Source organism: Myxine glutinosa, chromosome 10 (genome assembly GCF_964187855.1).
Source record: "Myxine glutinosa chromosome 10, kmMyxGlut1.1, whole genome shotgun sequence".
In the NCBI taxonomy this organism is placed as follows: Eukaryota; Metazoa; Chordata; class Myxini; order Myxiniformes; family Myxinidae; genus Myxine; species Myxine glutinosa.
In genome coordinates, this window is record NC_136270.1 from 25,306,570 (window position 1) to 25,328,136 (window position 21,567).

Genomic DNA, 21,567 nt, shown 5'->3' on the forward strand with positions numbered 1-21,567 from the left:
CGTCCTGACCTTAAACCGGCCGATTTCAGGCGGTTCCTCACGGTACGGTGACATAGCCTTCTGTTGGGCAGCCAGTTGTCCTTCAGGAAATGGCTCGAGGCGAAGGGATATCGTCGCACCAGTCTCAAAAGCGCTCTATCTTGGCGGACTGTTGTCACGCGAGGTCTTCCAGACCTTGGACGGTCCTTCACCGCATCCGTTTCCTGGTGTTTCTGCACCAACCGACTGATCACCGAATGGTGGTAACCAAACGTTCGAGCTACAGCTTTTCTGGACATTCCGGACTCGATCATGCCTATTATCCGCCATCGTTCTCCGTCCGACAACCGTCTACGAGCCACCATTACGAGAAAATGACCATGTAACCCCCACACGAGCTCAGGCGTGACTTGCAATAACCCGTGATGATAGTGCATTTACAGAAAATCACGACCACGTGGATGATAACACGTGCTGCACGAGCGATGGGCGTCACGGATGAGTGCACTCATCTGCATTTCATCAATGGATAATTGCTAATGTCATACCAATCATTATTTGATCTCACATACCTTAGAATATATGCCAATGTATACATATACACAAAGAATATATATTAGGGGGTGCTTACCTTAATTCGTTGTGTAGGGGTGCTTAACTTAATTCTTTGTGTATATATATATATATATATATATATATATATATATATACAGACTTGGCATTTAATATGGAATATTTTTTTTGTGGGGGTGAACTTACTTTTCAAGATGTCTAAGAACCAAAAGTTCATTGGAATTATGCTGAAATTATTCTAGATTTTGTTAATGTGACCTTCAAAAAAGAAACAAAAACCACATTTGACATTTCCAAACAAATAAATTGATCCTTGAAAGTGATGTAAACTGATATCGAACTCAATTCATGGACAGTACTGTGCTAAACTTCTGTACGTTTTCCAGAAGTATCTCTTTATTTTGCACATTAGCCAAAAAATTTTTTAACAAAAACAAAAGTTAAATTACGACTGGGATTACGGACAGTAAAATTGCAGTTCAGTACTTCGTGTAACCCCCACGAGCATTCAGGAGAGCACGTACACGTCGAGGCATGCTGTTCACGAGATTTGCCAAGGTATGGACAGGAACTGCTTGCCATGCAGTGACAATAGCCTGCTGCAATTCACGCACAGAGGTCGGCTGCTGGTCCAAGTGGTCGATTTGACGCGTTAATTCTGCCCACAAGTTCTCTATCGGATTCATATCCGGGGACATGGCAGGCCACTCCATATGCTCTACACCATGGTCAGCAAGAAAGTGTTGGATCATGCGAGCACGATGAGGCCATGCATTGTCATCTTGGAAGACAAAGTTTCCTCGAAAGGCTGCACGAGCAAATGCAAGCAATGTTTCTTCCAGAATGGCCCTGTACTTGAACTGGTTCAGGTTTCCATTCAGAACAACCAGGTGAGTTTTGCCCCCTGCATGAAAAGCAGCCCAAACGGTCACCCCACCACCTCCAGCTTGGACTCCTGGCACTATACAATCTTCGTTGTAGGCTTCATGCACTTATCTGCGCACTCGGACGTGGCCATCTTGACGATAGACCAGAAATCTAGACTCGTCACTGAAAATCACGTGATTCCAGTGTCCTGGCTGCCATTGACGGTGCTCCCTGGCCCACTGCAATCGGCGCTGGCGGTTTTGTCTGGTCAGGCGTGGCTTTCTCAGGGGACGCCTGGCATGATAGCCTGCTTCAACCAGTCGTTGGTTGACTAGCCTTCTGGATACAGGCACATTTGTCAGTTGCTGCCACTCAGCCCTAAGCCGATTAGCTGACTTGGTACGGCCATTGCGGACTAACCGGTGCAGCTGGCGATCATCCTTCCTTGTGGTTCTGCGGGGACGTCCTGGCCTCGGTATTGGAGTAGCGTCACCCCTCTGAGCATTTCATTTCAGGATCTTTGACACCTGACCTTGAGTCATGCCATACTGCCGAGCAATAGCACGCTGTTTCATGCCGTAATTTCGTAAAGCCACCACTCCATGACAAACAGCATTGTCGAGTTGACGGACCATCTCCAGAGGAAGCGGCAATAACTTTTGGAGACGTGCAGCAGTTGTTTTCCACTAATACAGAACGCAACAACCCTTGTATACCCGACTGTGAAGCCAATCATCAAATGCACGTGTCCGTACATTTTGCCACGCCACCTGTGATATAATCCTGTTGTTGACTTCTTGCTGTGACAGACAATCAGTGACATGGTTCTTTTAACAAATAAATCACCAAAGTGTAAAAGAAACTCACCAGATTGATATACTGAGTTAAGAAAGTAAACCCAAGTCAAGAAAAAAAAAAAATTCCATATTAAATGCCAAGTCTGTATATATATATATATATTGTTACAGACGCGGCTTTTAGATGTTATATGGACCGAGCGGTGGTGTATTTAACCGCGTCCGAACAGTTACTCCCCGATTAAAACCCGATTTCACCCGACGTTGACCAGATCGCCCCACGGATATTCAATCGGGAAATCTCTAAAGCGATCGCAAGAGAATGAAAAAGAAGAAGAAGAATACGGAGGAAGAACAGATTTATTATACACACACAAGCAATATTTTAGAGCGACCAATATTATTTACAGCAATAGATGGAAAAGAGCAGTCACACAGTGCATTGTTAACTTATTCTATTTCATTTACTTAATCCCCAAGACAAACGAGTAGGACAGGACGTTCACACTCACACGGTGGATATTGCAGGAAGGAATAGCTGAGGTGGACGCGTGGAGGAAGGCAAGGTCGGAGGCCGCAGCACCCCTCGCGGTTTTGGCGGGAAAACCTCCGTCGCGTATCCGCGGCCGTCACGCGCTGGCTCGGCACACCTGCTCCTCTTCCTGGGGTGGAGCCGTCTCCCTCCGTTCAGCGCGTCTCTCCAACGACAGGGGGGTATTGCAGGCAGGCAGGTAGGTAGGTAGGTAGGGCTTGCGGTGGATTGCGCTCCTCTTCCAGGTCATCCCCCAGCGTATCTCTCAAGGCCTCTCTTTGGTGCAGCCTCGTTGCTCCTCTCCAGCTCATCTCCAGTCATCTCTCTTCTGGACTCGTAAAGCAGTCCCCTGCAGTCGCTTTTATCACCTCCAGCGAAATCAAGCCGCCGACTCCGAGGGCGCGCCTACCGGGTCACTCACCGCGGTGTTGATTGGCTGTTAGGGCTGGTTCACTCCTTGCTTCTTATGACGAGGTGGAGACACGCCTTTCTTCCCCAACCTTACCTCGTGGCCAATGGTGGTTTGAAGAAAACCAGCCAAAATGCGGAAGGCAATTGGAAGGGAGGTTTTGGGGAAATTGGAAGGGCCTACGCTTATTTTGTTTGATACAATGCAAAGTCAATCTAGTGGGAAAACACATACTTAGCCTACATGGAATAAGGAAATACACTATTTAAAAGATATATCGTGACCTGCGTGTATGTTCTATGAAATTAATTAGGAGGACGGCTGCGACCATTATTTACATTACCAGGATGTTACCATACCAAAACCATACTCTTCACATCCGTTACCCTTCCTCCAAAATTGTTACACTCCTCAAAACCCGTTACACTTCTCCAAAATCGTTACACTGCACCCTCCTTTCTTCAGGCACGTCCTCGGGCCTACTAGACTTAACTGAGTGTGACATGTAGGTGTAATTCCCTCTACAATTAACCTGACCCTGAGTGTGAGAATTTTAAAACACAAATAAGTATGTCCCCCTATTGCATTGCATCCTGTCTAACAGACTCAAGCCCACAGCTAACCGAATTACGGAATTATTCTGAAACTATACATTTACGGTGGGGAGCATTATTTACAATGACGTGATTTCTTATTTACAACGCAACCCAGGACCTGTGTTTTTCTCTTTTTTTTTTTTTCTTTTTAGGGAACAAGAAAAAGAAATTCCTGTTGGGAGGGAGGAGACAGCACGCATTGCATCGATGCACCAGTACCAATACCACCAAAGCACCCAAAAGCACCCAAACACCACAAAGCACCCAAAAACACCATCCGGTGCGGTTACCATGGTTCATAATAAACACAACAAAACAACTGGTGGTGGTCTTCTCTTTCTCTGCTGGGCCGATGTTCTTCCCGACGTCTTCAGGCTTCATGCGGCCTATTTGGACATAATAAAAAGCACAACTTGTGTCCTTTTTTATTTAGGGCCTCAGGGGCCAACTAAGGGTGGTCCACCTCTTTGGCATAGGTGCCACCTTACCGAGGTCCGCAAGCAAGATTCCCTGGCCACTATGGCCGGTTTCCAACAGAGGTGCCCTGCCCCAGAACCTGGGGTCCATCAAGTGGTACTTGGCCGCAGAACAGCGGTCCATAAAGTGGTACATCAACGCAATGCATGCTGGTTCTGGGAATCTCGGGCGCACAATGGCCACCTCACGCACGCTCCCATCGGCACCCAATGGCGCACAGGTCATGTGGGAGACAAAAGAAAGACAATTGAGCGAGGGGTAAGGTCACAAGGGTACACGTCAAACAAGGCAATGCAAGGTGAAATGCGTACGGAGGGCGAAGTGAGAAAGCTCGTCCCTACCGTACGTCACCCCCCTGTCACCTACACTACCCTTGCTCTTACCCCATATTTACAAAATCTACCCATTTACAAATTCGTCACTACTGTCACGTCTTCCCCATATTTCCCCTATACCAAATTCGTCTCCACAATCCCGTTACTTCAAAATTTGCCATCACCAATTCATCATCAATCCTCATAAGGAGGGAGAGATGGAATTACGCACAATGTCACACCCACGTCATGATGCGTCTCACAATCCAAACATTTGCATCATAAAAAATAATCAAAACATGGCATGGTGTGGAGTACCTGTCACCTCAGGTGAGTGGATGCAGATGGTGTGAGGAGATCCTTCATCCTAACTATCCTCTAAATGATTTTAACACACTTTACACTACCCGGGGTCTTTCCCTGCCAATTCATTGGCCAACTTACACTATGGGTTCTAATAACCAATTCCCATTGGCCAAACTGTGGTGCTCCTCAATTTTTGGGGTCTCACTCCCCCGATTCATCTCCCGGTGCTCTAGCACAATTTCTGGGCTGCGACGTGTACCTCTCCCAACAGGTCTACCCACCTGCACACCTCCACCACTGCAGTTGCCACCCGAGCTTACCTAGCTCCTCACCCTAACCTATCTAACTGGGGCAGGCCCCTCCTGGCTCTGTCACCCCACTCGGTGCCCTCTGGCACTGGGCTACCCGGGTCCGTCCTCCGGATCCTCGGGCCCCATCCACAACAACTACTACCGGCTCCCAGAGCCCACCTGCGGCCTCACCTGGCCGACATCCTCACAGTGGTGGAGCGCCCAACCAACTACACACACTAACAGGCTACACGCCCAGCCATTTCCACAACACGAATGCACCCATCCAAACATCATTCTTCCAACCGCACCACAGATGCCAATATCCAACCACAATTTACCTGTGCCCTCTACCTAACACTTACACTACCCGCCTCGGGTATCCGTGATGGGGGTCCACTCTTCCCCCATTCACACCTTCGCACCATCCACTCCACTCCACAATTTCCACCATACTCACTCCACGACCATCCATTCCAATACTCCAGATATTCCACACTACCATTTATTCCACACAGCCACATACACCTGTTCTTCATTCACCTGTCGTTGCACACCTGTGCAATCATACCTGGTGCCACCTGCACCCTCCTTTCTTCCTGGACCATTTGGTCAACACAACACGCAATCACCACTACTCCCTCATACACTGCTCCACACACCTGTTCAGTTGCACACCTGTGCAATCACACCTGTTCAATTCTCACCTGTTCAATCCTCACACACACGGCATCATCTCAGCTAACTTCTCCCCTCTGAAACTTGCGCTTCCCAGTCGTCCCTTTAAACTATTGCGCTCCCACGTCATTATCAACCACACTAACCTACCTGCGTCCCCACTACAGGTATCAGTCACTAACTAACCTTATCGTTACCTAAGGTCATCTTCGCTAGATCCCTATCATTATCCAAGCCCTCCCTGGCTCGTTTTCACTGCCATAAACCCCATAATCTATAGCGCATTTGCCCCCACCTGTGAGGGATGGTGGATTTGCCATCCCACCACATCGGGGGTCTCTCACTACCAATTTCGCTCGTCCAAATCCAACAATTCAAAAATTTTCCATTTACTGCCAATTCTATTCACTTTTCTAAATTTCGTTTCAAATCACTACTATCACTATCACCATCACCCGTCTACTTATTACATCCTCTCGGTGCGCCAATTCACATCACCCGTCTACTTATTACATCCTCTCGGTGCGCCAATTCACATCTCCAGCCCGGCTTCGTACAGCCGAGCAATGAACGCGGGTCGTTTTTTTTTTTTTTCCAGCGGCTGGATACGTCCCGCATTCGGGGCAGGGACGGAGGCTTACCCGGGCCGAGATCCCATGCACCACTTCGGCGTGGAGCCATCCAATGTCCCGATCTCGACCTGCCGGCACGTCTCAATAGGAAGCGGTCGCCATGACGACCCTTCCTATCGAGCTGCCCGCTCCGCCTTGTGGAGCCCGGACGCGGCCGCTCCACGCGAGGCCCAGCGTGGATCGCGCACGGCGGTCCTTTCGAACCCGCCGTGGCTCGGATCTCCGCTGGTTCTCGCGGCACGCGAAGCCCGGCACGCACCGAGGGCCCGATCCGGCTAAAAGTCGACCTAACCTTTAACCCGGTTACCGTCGACGCTTCACCTGCAGGCTTACATGCATACGCTACCTCTTTCTTGCTCATACATGCAGCCGTTCCCATTCTCCTCGTACCTTTTCTTTCACACCTCGGTACACTCACTCCGCTCACCGACTTGGTCACACACCTGACCACCGAACACTTTGGCACACATTCGTTGCTCGCACACCTCACCAATACACCGCTTCGCGCCCCCTCCTCGGTCACCTCCTTTGTGACAATCACAGGTGTGCTCTCACCCGCACACCCAACCACGTGTCTCACTACCAATTCCAGCGTGCATTCCCACTCACGCTCTACCATTCCAGGTGTGCATCCTTCCATCCCAGGTGTACATCCTCGCTCACCTATCACAACCAGCTCACGCTCCGTTTCACTCTCACTACTCTCACCTCCACTCTCAGTCGCGCACTCACCCTTACTCTTGACAGCATGCGCTTTCCCCATGCACCCGTTCGTTACACACCTTTCTCGCGCATCCTCCCGCGCACACTTCTTCGTTACTTCCTCCGTAACACTCACCACAGGCATGCATTCTCCCTTACTCTTGACAGCATGCGCTTTCCCCATGCACCCGTCCGTTACACACCTTTCTCGCGCGTCCTCCCGCGCACACTTTTTCGTTACTTCCTCCGTAACACTCACCACACCGCGCTTCCCTGTGCTCCCTCGCACACGCGCTTTGACCAATTCACTCTTGACGGCACACTCACTCCTCGGCGTGCACTTTTTCCTCACACACCCCATGGTCGGACATTCTCGCACACCCCTTTTTTCGCACACCTGACCTGTCACACACTTCACCAACGGCCTTTCACGAACACCCGGATCCAAACCAATCCCCAAGCCGACTGAATCTCCCCTCACATCATGTACATTGCCACTCACCTCCGTACCTCGTCGCACCTTCTCTGCCACCTGCAAACTTTTTATTTGGTTCGTGAGCACCGCATCATGATTTGAACACAGACCTTGTACACATTCCATCACCTCCTCCCGGATTTCTCTCTTAGTTTCTGTCCGTCCCTTCTTAATTTCACTCACCTCTTCTCCCACTTCCTCTAGTTTTTGTTTAACCTCTTTTATTTCCCGGTGCGTCTCCTCAAGTTCGTCCTCTAAGGCTACCGTGACCGTTTCTACGTGCGTCCTTACCTCCCGGTCCTTCGTCTCCATTGCTTCTGTCACCTCTTCCACCCTCATTGTCAGTTCCTCCCGTACCATCTGACATTGCCTCTGCGTCGCTATTAATTCGTTTTTAATTTCTTTTTGTGTCGCCTTTAACCCTCCTAGTACCGCCGTGTTCTTTTGAACCTGCTCCACTAACTTAGTTTGTCCCTCTGTCAGCTGCTCCACCTCCTCCGTCAGATCTTCTATTCCCCCTTGTAACTTAGCCGTATTATTCCTCACTTCTTTCTCTATACGCTTTTCGCCTCGCTTTACCTCCTCGCGCAGCCCCGAGACCTCCTCACTCACCCCTCGTCGTATTTCCTCCATCTGGTTCCCCATCTGTTCGATTTCCCGGGCGGATTGTTCCCCTATTTCCCGCAATTTGTCCTCCATCCTATTTTCTAACCCCATTAACCCATTTTTCACCCCTTCTATCCCATTGTCTAACCCCTCAAATTTATTGTCTAATCCCTCAAATTTCTTGTCTAATCCCTCACCGGTACCCCTCATTTGGCCCTCCAATCGCTCACCCTGAGCATCCATCCGGTTCCCCATTACCCCCATTTGGTCCTCCAATCGCTCACCCTGAGCATCCATCCGGTTCCCCATTACCCCCAATTGGTTCCTCATTACCCCCAATTGCTCACTATTCTGGGCCATAAGGGCCTTCATTTGTATAAAAAAAAGGTTCAAATCCATTGGCATCTCCGGTTCGCCGACTGCGACCATGGGCGTGGCTAAATGTGGCGCCGCTGTAATCACGTGCGCTAGAGCGCCATTTTGTGCACCTGAAATTCCCGCAACCACATTGCCATTTTCCTCCTCCCTTTCTTCCACATACATTTCCCCTGGTTCCTGGGTTACCCCTAACCCGTCTATCTCCCCCACCGACATCCGATCGCCTTGATTGTCCATGGCGCGATCTAAAAATTCGGGTTTTATAAAACACAATTTCGTCCGCTTTATAATTTTGAGCGCGTGCAGCGCGCTCCGGGTCGATCTCACTCCCCGACACCAATTGTTACTATAACACAATTGGTGTTCCAAAATTTGGGCCTAACAAATTTAGTCCCAGGTCCGAATCCCAACTCCTGACAACCAATTGTTACAGACGCGGCTTTTAGATGTTATATGGACCGAGCGGTGGTGTATTTAACCGCGTCCGAACAGTTACTCCCCGATTAAAACCCGATTTCACCCGACGTTGACCAGATCGCCCCACGGATATTCAATCGGGAAATCTCTAAAGCGATCGCAAGAGAATGAAAAAGAAGAAGAAGAATACGGAGGAAGAACAGATTTATTATACACACACAAGCAATATTTTAGAGCGACCAATATTATTTACAGCAATAGATGGAAAAGAGCAGTCACACAGTGCATTGTTAACTTATTCTATTTCATTTACTTAATCCCCAAGACAAACGAGTAGGACAGGACGTTCACACTCACACGGTGGATATTGCAGGAAGGAATAGCTGAGGTGGACGCGTGGAGGAAGGCAAGGTCGGAGGCCGCAGCACCCCTCGCGGTTTTGGCGGGAAAACCTCCGTCGCGTATCCGCGGCCGTCACGCGCTGGCTCGGCACACCTGCTCCTCTTCCTGGGGTGGAGCCGTCTCCCTCCGTTCAGCGCGTCTCTCCAACGACAGGGGGGTATTGCAGGCAGGCAGGTAGGTAGGTAGGTAGGGCTTGCGGTGGATTGCGCTCCTCTTCCAGGTCATCCCCCAGCGTATCTCTCAAGGCCTCTCTTTGGTGCAGCCTCGTTGCTCCTCTCCAGCTCATCTCCAGTCATCTCTCTTCTGGACTCGTAAAGCAGTCCCCTGCAGTCGCTTTTATCACCTCCAGCGAAATCAAGCCGCCGACTCCGAGGGCGCGCCTACCGGGTCACTCACCGCGGTGTTGATTGGCTGTTAGGGCTGGTTCACTCCTTGCTTCTTATGACGAGGTGGAGACACGCCTTTCTTCCCCAACCTTACCTCGTGGCCAATGGTGGTTTGAAGAAAACCAGCCAAAATGCGGAAGGCAATTGGAAGGGAGGTTTTGGGGAAATTGGAAGGGCCTACGCTTATTTTGTTTGATACAATGCAAAGTCAATCTAGTGGGAAAACACATACTTAGCCTACATGGAATAAGGAAATACACTATTTAAAAGATATATCGTGACCTGCGTGTATGTTCTATGAAATTAATTAGGAGGACGGCTGCGACCATTATTTACATTACCAGGATGTTACCATACCAAAACCATACTCTTCACATCCGTTACCCTTCCTCCAAAATTGTTACACTCCTCAAAACCCGTTACACTTCTCCAAAATCGTTACAATATATATGTATATATATATTGTTGCGAATATGGAATTTGGCCTCCATATCCGCTTGTAAATATTCCCCTATTTTCTCCAATACTCCCCAACTTTCCCCAGTCCCCCATTCCCTAGTCCCATTGCATGTAAATAACAATCAGTAGAGCCGACCTTCCCCTTATTCCCCCATTAAATGTCGTGCCCAGGTCCACCGCACCACACGTAGACAACTTTCGGACATCTTCCTAGTTATTCTTAATCTATGTCAGTTAAGGCCTCGTTTCCATTAATTATGACTCTTCGTTGCACCAGAATGTGATTATATGGCATCAGTAGTGAGTTTAGGACCTTTCCCATCTTCCCCAAACAACAACAATAACAACAACTACAGCTACAACAACAACAACAACAACTACAACAACGGCGCGCGCGGGGAGTGTGCGTCCTCCCTCCGGCTCGGTTAGCCGCCATTATCCATGCGCCCCACGGGGTTACCACGAAGGGGCTGGCTGTCAGCTCCTCGTCAAGGGCGGAGCCTGGTAAACCCCCCCCGCACCCAATAAGAAGGGCGGACCGATTCCATCTGGGCGGAGCTAACGAGCCGAGGGCGTGTCACTCCCCGCCGGATATACGCAGCCGCTTGCCGGACGTGACGTAAGATGCGCCCCCAGCTTGAGACGACAAGACGCCACCTCGAGCGCTGAGAGACCTCCTGCATCTTTTGGGCCGCGCCATCCTGTCCCTGAGCACAAGGTGCACCTTGTGCTGGCCATCGAATACCCGCTTTCCTTGCCATCAATCCCCGTGTGAGTCAGTTTTTGTCCTGTTTCTCTGTGGTCTGTCGGGAATAATATAAGGTTGTGTCTAAGTGCCTGTCTTCCTATGATGTACCTCTTGTAGTTGTAATCTAACCTTCCGCCTTAATATAACCTCCTCCGGAGGTCTTGAGAACTGAACCCCTGGTGTCGTATTGTGTCATTATAACCCAGCCGGGTGTCTTCTCTTTCCTATTGAGCCAGCGTAGCGCGGCTTCGTCGACGTTCGAGTACAATCGGGTAATTTGTGCGGACACGACGGCCATTCCGCTCGGCCCACCTTAACATCAAAGTCGTGTCTGTAACAATTGGTGTCGAGGAGTGAGATTGGACCCGGAGCGCGTTTACGCGCTCGAAATTATAACAGCGAAATTTGATTGTGTTTTACAAAAAAAAAAAAAAAACCCGAATTTTGAAAGTCGCGCTATGGCGGATCAAGACAGCTGGGGTCCGGTAGGGGAGAGTGAGGTAGGGTCGATCCAGGACCAAAATGAGGGACAGGAGGAGAGCGAAGCAGTGAGGGCGGCAGGTTCGCAAAATAGCGCCGTCACGCACGAAGAAGCGGGCGCGCAAAATGGCGCCTCGCTGATCACCGCGCCGGCAACCGTGGCAGCGCCCCCGATGGATTGGAACTCGTTTTGTATACAAATGACGGCCCTTGTGGTCCAGTATAATGAAGAAAGGGAAAACAGAATGGGGAATCTGATGGATGCTCATTGTGAGCAAATGAAGGTAATGGGGAACCGGATGAGGGCTCGGAGTGAGCGATTGGAGGGCCAAATGAAGGAAATGGGGAACCGGATGGATGCTCGGAGTGAGCGATTGGGGGTAATGGGAAGCCAGATGGGGGTAATGAGGGACGAAGCGAGGGGTACTGGTGAGAAGGTAGACAAAAATTTAGAGGGGTTAGAAAACACCATGGAAGGCAAATTGAGGGACATGAGGGACCAAGCGGAAAGGGAAGTTAACCAAATGGGGCAGCAGATAGAGGGGGTCAGAATGGGGGTAGAAGCCAAACTGGATGCTCACAGGGAGGAAATGGAGCAGATGAGGGTGGCATCTGGGCAGGAGATGCAAGTGATGGGAGAAGAGATCAGAAGAGGAGTGAGTGAGGAGGTCGGAGGAGTGCGCGAGGAGGTGAGGCACTGTAAGGAGCACATGGAGAAGGAGGTGAGAAAGGGGACTGTAAAGTTACAAGGGGGCATAGAGGACCTGACGCAGGAGGTGGAGCAGCTGACGGTGGGACAGACGGAGTTAGTGGAGCAGGTTCAAAGGAACACTGCGGTATTAGGAGGTTTAAAGGCGACACAAAAAGAAATTAAAAACGACTTGATAGCGACAAAGAGGGAATGTCAGATGGTACGTGAGGGACTGACAACGAGGTTGGACGAGGTGATAGAGGTAATGGAGACGAAGGACCGGCAGGTGAGGACGCACATGGAAACGGTCAAGGTAGCCTTGGAGGACGAGCTTGAGGAGACGTACCGGGGAATAAAAGAGGTGAAGCACAAATTAGAAGAAGTGGAAGAAGGGATGAGCGAAATTAAGAAGCGACGGAGAGGGGATAAGAAAGAAATAAAAGAGGAGATAAAAGAATTGGTCCAAAGTCTGTGTTTGGATCGTGATGACGTGCTCATTAACCGGATGAGGGATTCGCAGGTGATGGAGGAGAAGCGAAGAGGAAGAGGACCCGGTGTAAGTGGTGACCAATATGGTCGTGCGTATGATGCGCCAGGGGATTTAATAAGCTTGGGGGTCGAGATAGACCCGGGTGTTCGTGAGAGGCCGTTGGTGAAGTGTGCGACTGGTCTGGTGTGCGAAAGAGGAGGTGTGCAAGAAAGTCCGACTCTGGGGTGTGTGAGGAAAAAGTGCGTGCCAAGGAGTGAGGGTGCTGGCGAGAGTGAGTCGGTCGTAGCGCGTGTGCGAGGGAGCACATGGAAGCGCGGTGTGGTGAGTGTTACAGAGGGTGTGACGGGAGAGTGTGCGCAAGAGTGTGCGCGAGAAAGGTGTGTAACGGACAGGTGCATGGGGAAAGAGTGCGCTGTCAAAGGCAAGGAAGAATGCACACCTGTGGTGAGTGTTACAGAGGGTGTAACGCAAGAGTGTGCGCGAGGAAGGTGTGTGACGGACAGGTGCATGGGGAAAGAGTGCGCTGTCAAAGGCAAGGAAGAATGCACACCTGTGGTGAGTGTTACAGAGGGTGTGACGGGAGAGTGTGCGCGAGGAAGGTGTGTGACGGACAGGTGCATGAGGAAAGAGTGCGCTGTCAAGAGTAAGGGTGAGTGCGCTGTCAAGAATGGAGGTGAAAGTAGTGGGAGTGACATGGAGCGTGAGTTAGTTGTGACAGGTGAACGAGGATGTACACCTGGGATGGAAGGATGCACACCTGGAATGGTAGAGCGTGAGTGGGAATGCACGCTGGAGTTGGTGGTGAGGCACGTGAGTGGGTGTGCGAATGAGGGCACACCTGTGATTGTCACAGAGGAGGTGACCGAGGAGGGGGCGCGAAGAGGTGTATTGGTGAGGTGTGCGAGCAACGAATGTGTGCCAAAGTGTTCGGTGGTCAGGTGTGTGACCAAGGCTGTGAGTGGAATGGGTGTGCCTGGGTGTGTAAGGAAAGGTACGAGGAGCATGAGCACGGCTGGATGTGTGAGCAAGGAACGGGCTTCGGGGTGTAAGCATGCAGGTGAAGCATCGACATTAAACGGGTTAGAGGTTAGAGCGACTTTTAGCCGAAGCAGGCCCTCGGTGCGTGCCGGGCTTCGCGTGCCGCGAGAACCAGCGGGGATCCGAGCCACGGCGGGTTCGAAAGGACCGCCGTGCGCGACCCACGCTGGGCCTCGCTTTGAACGGCCGCGTCCGTGCTCCAATAGGCGGAGCTGGCAGCCCGATAGAAAGGGTCGTCATGGCGACCACTTTTTGGTGAGACGTGCCGGCAGGTCGAGATCGGGACATTGGATGGCTCCACGCCGAGGTGATGCGTGGGATCTCGGCCCGGGTAAGCCCCCGTCCCTGCACCGAGTGCCGGACGCATCCAGCCGCCGGCACAAAACAACCAGCATCCATTGCTTGGCTTTACGAAGCCGGGCTTTGGACAGGGATTGGCGCACCGAGAGGACCTAATAAGTAGACGGGTGATGGTGATAGTGATAGTAGTGATTTGATACAAAATTTAGAAAAGTGAATAGAATTGGCAGTAAATGGAAAATTTTTGAATTGGTTGGAAATCTGGACGAACAAAATTGATAGTGAGAGACCCCCGATGTGGTGGGATGGCAAATCCACCATCCTTCCCATGTGTGGGGGGCAAAGGAGCAATAGTTTATGGGGTGTATGGCAGTGAAAACTAGCCCGGGTGGGTTAGGATATTGTGTGTAGGGATCTAGCGAAGATGACAGTAGGTAACGTTAAGGTTAGTTAGTGACTGATACCTGTAGTGGGGACGCAGGTAGATTAGCATGGATGATAATGACGTGGGAGCGCAATAGTTTAAAGGGACGACTGGGAAGCGCAAGTTTCAGAAGGGAGTAGTTAGCTGAGATGATGCCGTGTTTGTGAGAATTGAACAGGTGTGATTGCACAGGTGTGCAACTGGACAGGTGTGTGGAGCAGGGTATGAGTAGTGAGTGTGTGGATCAGCGCGAATGCGCTTGGGGAGAGAAGGGTGCAGGTGGCACCAGGTGTGAGAGCACAGGTGTGCAGGTACAGGTGTGTGGAGAGAGTTGGAGTGAGTGGTACGGAGTGGTGTGCATGGTGCGAAGGTGTGGATGGGGGAAGAGTGGACCCCTTTCACGAGCACCCGGGGCGGGTAGTGTAAGTGTTAGGTAGAGGGTGCAGGTAAATTGTGGTTGGATATTGGCATTTGTGGTGCGGTTGCAGAATGGTGTTGTGAATGGGTGCATTAGTGTTGTGGAAATGGCTGGGCGTGTAGCCTGTTAGTGTGTGTAGTTGGTTGGGCACTCCACCACTGTGAGGATGTCGGCCAGGTGAGGCCGCAGGTGGGCTCTGGGAGCCGGTAGTTGTGAGTGGGTGCCTGAGGATCCCGGGTGTGGATCGGGCAGCCCAGTGCCAGAGAGGGCACGGAGTGGGGAGAGAGCCAGAGGGCCTTCCCCTGGTAGTTAGGTTAGGGTAAGGAGCAGGTAAGCTCGGAGGCAACTGCAGTGGTGGAGGTGTGCAGGTGGGTAGACCCACTGGGAGAGGTACACGTCGCAGCCCAGAAATTGTACGAGGGCACCGGGAGATGAATCGGGGGAGTGAGACCCCAAATTGAAGAGCACCACAGTTTGGCCAATGGGAATTGGTTTTTAGAACCCATAGCGTAAGAGGGCCAATGGTTTGGCCAGAGAAAGACCCCGGGTAGTGTAAAGTTGTTAAAGTCATTTAGGAGATAGTTAGGATTGATGAACCTGTCGCACCATACGCAGCCACTTGCCTGTGGTGATGATGATGACTCCACACCTGTGTTTTCTTTGTTTTGTGCAGGAAATGAAATTGCTGTGGATTTGTGAGACGCATCACGACGTGGATGAGACATTGGGGTGATTCCATCTCTCCCTCCCTAGGAGGGACTGATGATGAATTGGTAATGGCAAATTTTGATGTTGAGTTGAAAATGGCAAATTTTGATGAGAGTTGAAAATGGCAAATTTGATTGGTTAGGAGGGAGAGAAGACGAATTTGGTTTATGGGAGGAACGGGGAAGACAGTAGGGATGTTTGTTGATTTGTAAAGTAGATGTTTATGGGTAGTGTTGTGTTTTGTGGATACAGTAAGGGGTAAGGGAGGGGCCATGTAGGTTACCTGGTGGGGGGGGGGGCGTACGATAGGAACGTACCTGTCTCACCTGGTTCCCATGTGCCCCCAGTGTGCATTACCTTATATTGCGTGCACTTTTGCGCCCTTACCACCTTACTCACTTGTCTGCTTCTTTTGTCTCCCACCTCCGAGGATCTGGCTTTGGGGTAGAGAGAGAGGAGAGAGAGGTGCTGGCTACGCAGTTGTGGGCCTGCACTTTCGCTGTTGGCTGCCTGGATCGATACACCATATGGACCGCAATGTTTGTGGCCACCCACAATGGACCGCAGCTCTTTTGCGGCCAAGCACCACCCGTGGAAGGACCTATGGGTCAACGTGGCACCTATGCCATAAAGGTGAACCACTGTTAATTAACACCAAGTGCACCACAAGAAGAGCAAGAGACACCTGCAGGGTTAGGGGTTGTCGAATTTATTTTTATTCCAATGAACAATGGTGACTGCACCGATTGGTGGTGGGGTGGTGCTTTTGATGCTCGGGAAGGGTGCTCTGCACGTTATTAAAGGCCGTCGGCCACAGAGCACTCGTGGGTTGGTGTATCGATGCTGGCAAGCGCGCTCTCTCTATGCATAACATCTGCATGTGTTCCTCCAAAAACAGGTCCTGGATCGTAGTGTAAATAGCAGCATAGTCTTGTAAATAATGCTCCCTACCGGCTGTATGTTTAGTTTGAGAATTCTTTCCGGATTCGGTTATCCTGTGGGTGTGTTTCTGTGAGGAGAAGGGTGCAACGTCGCAGGGGGACATATTTACTCATTTGTGAATATCTGTAAAACTGTCGCACTCAGGGTAGAGTTAATAGTAGAGGGAACTACATTGCGTGCCACACTAAAGTAGGTAAAAATTTATCGGGTCGGGACGCCCCGAGGGTAGAGAAGGGTGCAATGTTGCGAATATGGAATTTGGCCTCCATATCCGCTTGTAAATATTCCCCTATTTTCTCCAATACTCCCCAACTTTCCCCAGTCCCCCATTCCCTAGTCCCATTGCATGTAAATAACAATCAGTAGAGCCGACCTTCCCCTTATTCCCCCATTAAATGTCGTGCCCAGGTCCACCGCACCACACGTAGACAACTTTCGGACATCTTCCTAGTTATTCTTAATCTATGTCAGTTAAGGCCTCGTTTCCATTAATTATGACTCTTCGTTGCACCAGAATGTGATTATATGGCATCAGTAGTGAGTTTAGGACCTTTCCCATCTTCCCCAAACAACAACAATAACAACAACTACAGCTACAACAACAACAACAACAACTACAACAACGGCGCGCGCGGGGAGTGTGCGTCCTCCCTCCGGCTCGGTTAGCCGCCATTATCCATGCGCCCCACGGGGTTACCACGAAGGGGCTGGCTGTCAGCTCCTCGTCAAGGGCGGAGCCTGGTAAACCCCCCCCGCACCCAATAAGAAGGGCGGACCGATTCCATCTGGGCGGAGCTAACGAGCCGAGGGCGTGTCACTCCCCGCCGGATATACGCAGCCGCTTGCCGGACGTGACGTAAGATGCGCCCCCAGCTTGAGACGACAAGACGCCACCTCGAGCGCTGAGAGACCTCCTGCATCTTTTGGGCCGCGCCATCCTGTCCCTGAGCACAAGGTGCACCTTGTGCTGGCCATCGAATACCCGCTTTCCTTGCCATCAATCCCCGTGTGAGTCAGTTTTTGTCCTGTTTCTCTGTGGTCTGTCGGGAATAATATAAGGTTGTGTCTAAGTGCCTGTCTTCCTATGATGTACCTCTTGTAGTTGTAATCTAACCTTCCGCCTTAATATAACCTCCTCCGGAGGTCTTGAGAACTGAACCCCTGGTGTGGTATTGTGTCATTATAACCCAGCCGGGTGTCTTCTCTTTCCTATTGAGCCAGCGTAGCGCGGCTTCGTCGACGTTCGAGTACAATCGGGTAATTTGTGCGGACACGACGGCCATTCCGCTCGGCCCACCTTAACATCAAAGTCGTGTCTGTAACAATATATATACATATATATGTATATATATATATATATATATATATATATATATATATATATATATATATATACATACATACATACATACATACATATATACATGCACAGCCAACCAAATTAACAAAAGCTCAACCAAACCCGCGCCAATTTGAGAAAAACATGAGAATCAATCAAGTTATCAGGCGACGTTTCCTTCATAACCGACGAACCTCTTCAAAGCCAAGTCAACAATTGAGCGTGTGGACCTGCTTTTATCTGCCCTGTATTGAACCTCTTCCAGTCCAACACACGATGTTCAGAGTGGAAAACAAAAAAATATTTTAAAAATAATATAATTACATTAAAATATTAAAATAAGAAAAATTTTATTATAATAAACAAGCGAGGTACCCGTGCTATGCACGGGTAAGGAGCTAAAGGCAAACAAACAATGCAGAAACGGTGAATGCTAAGCCATGGAACCAATAAATTCCACATTCCTGTGCCACCTGTCGTCGAACACGACAGTAGGTTCGTGAAGGACTTGCATGAAAAACGTACCCAGTCTGAATGGTTCTATAACCAGTCAATGGCGAATCTGCATATGGTGATCCGAGAATGTCACGGTTAGAAAGTAGAAACCCTCACGTCATTTCGTCATTCATTTGAACTCAATATCTCTATTTTCATTCCAAACAGCATAACTCCAATCACAAATTAAACAGCATTAATATAAGGGAAAAAAAACTTTTACCAACACTCATGTCATAAACAAATATTTAAATCCGTGCTGACGTTATATCAGGATAAGGAGCAGTTCCGTATGGTTGGAAATTCAAAATCGTAATTGTATTCATTCAATTCCAAGCAGCATAACTCCAATCATAAATTGATATTATAACAAAATACTGTGTTAAATGACGATTGTATTGAGATATTATCAAACCAGCTCATTATCGTCATGTGTTTACTTCTGGATTCGGAGCAGCTCGGTATGAAGTCGATTTCAAAATCATATTTTTATTGAGGAATTTTTGAAACCTCCTATCTACCTTACAACATCCACTGGGACCCCAAAACATTCCACAGAAGGTTCCCAAAACTGAGAGAGTAGTTTGGGGACAGACAGACACTCCTGTTTTATAATATAGATTTTATAATAAAATATTAGAATAAAATAAAAGCTTTTTACTTTGAATTAACTTGTAAAAATTTGGATAGATTTTGACATTATGGGGTATTATGTGTAAGTCAGTGACAAAATATCTTAATTTAATCATTTTAAATTTAGGCTGTAACACAACAAAATGTCAAAAAGGTCAAGGAGTGTGAATACTTTCTGGAGTCACTGTAACTCTAGCAACATGGAGAATACACATAGATGCAGCATTATTGGGGATGGTTTCAGCATTTATTGGGAACTAAACCCACCAAGTTCAACAGTGTTCTCACCTCAACTTGAGGGCTGTGCAGCTGTGCCCCTACTGTCTTCTGTTGATGTCTTCACATTGAGCCTTTCTAGTATCACCATGACCCCGCGTGCTCGAAGGGAAAAGCGGGGTAAAACGATCGGCGCGTACATACATGTCTGCATTTTTAAAATGCACCCTCTCGGCAACTGTTGGTCCTATTGGCACAAACTTTTCACCATAGTATGCGTCTACTCATGCATAATTATTTAGTGATAAGACCTCATACGTCACATGTTATGGGCGCCATCTTGGAAAAAAACAAAAAACTTTGGACCTCTTTATCTCTGAAACAGCTCCATGAAAAAAATAAAACGTGGGTCATTGTAAAAAAAATCCGCATGGGAAATAAATGTTAATGATGACGTCATTGGTGCCTTCATTATGACATCATATTTCGACAAGTACAACACTTAGTCCAATCAGTTTTGAAAATTATTGAGCGTGATCTATGCAATAATTATATTGGAGAATGTAAATTTATGACATCATAGGTCATGTGCTCTGGCAGCCATATTGGATCAAAGAAAAAAAACAACTTAAAAACCAGAAGAGTTGGCTCGCACCAAGTCCTTCTTAAGACTGTACGGGGTAAGTATTGGACAAATACCATCTAGTTTAGTATGTCCTGCTAGCTCATAAACCTTGTAATTGGTTCCATTTTGTTTTCCTCACCGCCCCTCAAGCGGAACTAAATGCAAGTAGGTGTTTTATCTGTGTTACCGTGGAAGATAATCGATCTCATAGGAAATGGATTTCTGCTTTACAGGAAGCTTCAAATTCTGACAGTACCTTCACTGACCTTCAACTGAATAAGTGCATTTCAAACCTGTTCGCAGCTGGCAGTGACACTACAGCAACCACATTGCGCTGGGCACTGCTTCTCATGATGAAATTCACGGACGTGCAAGGTCAGAGAATGGTGCTATGTTCCACAACAAATAGTTGCGTTTTAGTGAGCAGTATAAAGTAACAATCTACTTTGATAGCACTGCTAAGTACTACATGAAATTATGATAAAGGGCCTTAAATATGGTTTTATTGTCATAATATTGCTGAGCTTATCCATGGGTAGTCAGTCAGGAGAAAAGTTTATTGATTTATTTTGGAATTACACAGACATGCGTACAACCCACACACACACATACACACCCCACACATGCACACACACACATACACACACACACACACACACACACACACACACACATGCGTACAACCCACACACGCACACACACGTACAACCCACACACACACACACACACACACACACACACACACTAACCCCACACATGCACACACACACACACACACACACACACACACACACATGCACACAACACACACACGCACCCCACACATGCACACACACACATGCATACAACCCACACACGCACACACACACATACAACACACACACACACACACACGTACAACCCATACACACACACACGTACAACCCACACACACACACACACACACACACACACACGCGCGTATGTACAACCCCCACACACACACGCACACGTACAACCCATACACACACACACACACGCACACGTACAACCCATACACACACACACACACACACACACACACACACATACAACCCACACACACACACACCACACACACACACACACACATGTACAACCCACACACACACACATACAACACACACACACACACACACACATGACGTCATGCTCACGTACGATCTGATGATTCCATCAAGTGTGACCATAGAAAACAAAGCATTCATTGTGTTCAGACATTGTACGCAGGAACAATTTGGAAAATACAGCATTGATGATTGAGATATCATACTCGTACCCAGCGATTTTGGCCTAAACAAAGCAGAAATCAAGAAAATGACCAAATACCAGGACCTAAAAAATGAGTCAAGAGATCTTGGAACTTGGAAGTCAAGAGATCAAAGTGGAAGAGCATCGAAATTGTACCAGTGATAATTGGAGCAACAGGAATGAAGAAGAAGAACCTCACATAGATTTTAAAAACCATCCCCGGGAATATTACCACAAATGAACTACAACTGGAGGCAATCTGAGGTTCCGGTGATGATCCTGAAAAGATTCCTTGGAACAAAACTCTGAAAAAGTTGAACAGCTTGGTCCATGAACCGTGATCTCTTACTGAAGCGGAGGTGGATACTTTGGGTCCTGGGAGAGGACTCCTGGGAGAATCAAATGCACATCACAAAGGGCAATGCCACAAGGCCATCCTCTACCTGCTCAGCCATGAAGCCGATCGCTATAATCAG

The 21,567-nt window shown here is 48.8% G+C and overlaps 1 protein-coding gene across 6 annotated transcripts in view; it reads left to right on the plus strand.

Moving 5' to 3' along the window:
- The window catches only part of LOC137433499 (cytochrome P450 2C23), a 114,988-nt gene that overhangs the window by 82,572 nt on the left and 10,849 nt on the right, over positions 1–21,567 (plus strand). For 4 of the 6 annotated variants that reach the window (XM_078785455.1, XM_078785458.1, XM_078785454.1 and 1 more), the window contains one exon: positions 20,056–20,197. In XM_078785455.1, the coding sequence (XP_078641581.1) occupies positions 20,056–20,197 (142 nt within the window). The remainder of the gene's footprint in view (positions 1–20,055; positions 20,198–21,567) is intronic. The other 2 variants (XM_078785453.1, XM_078785456.1) reach the window with 1 other exon arrangement.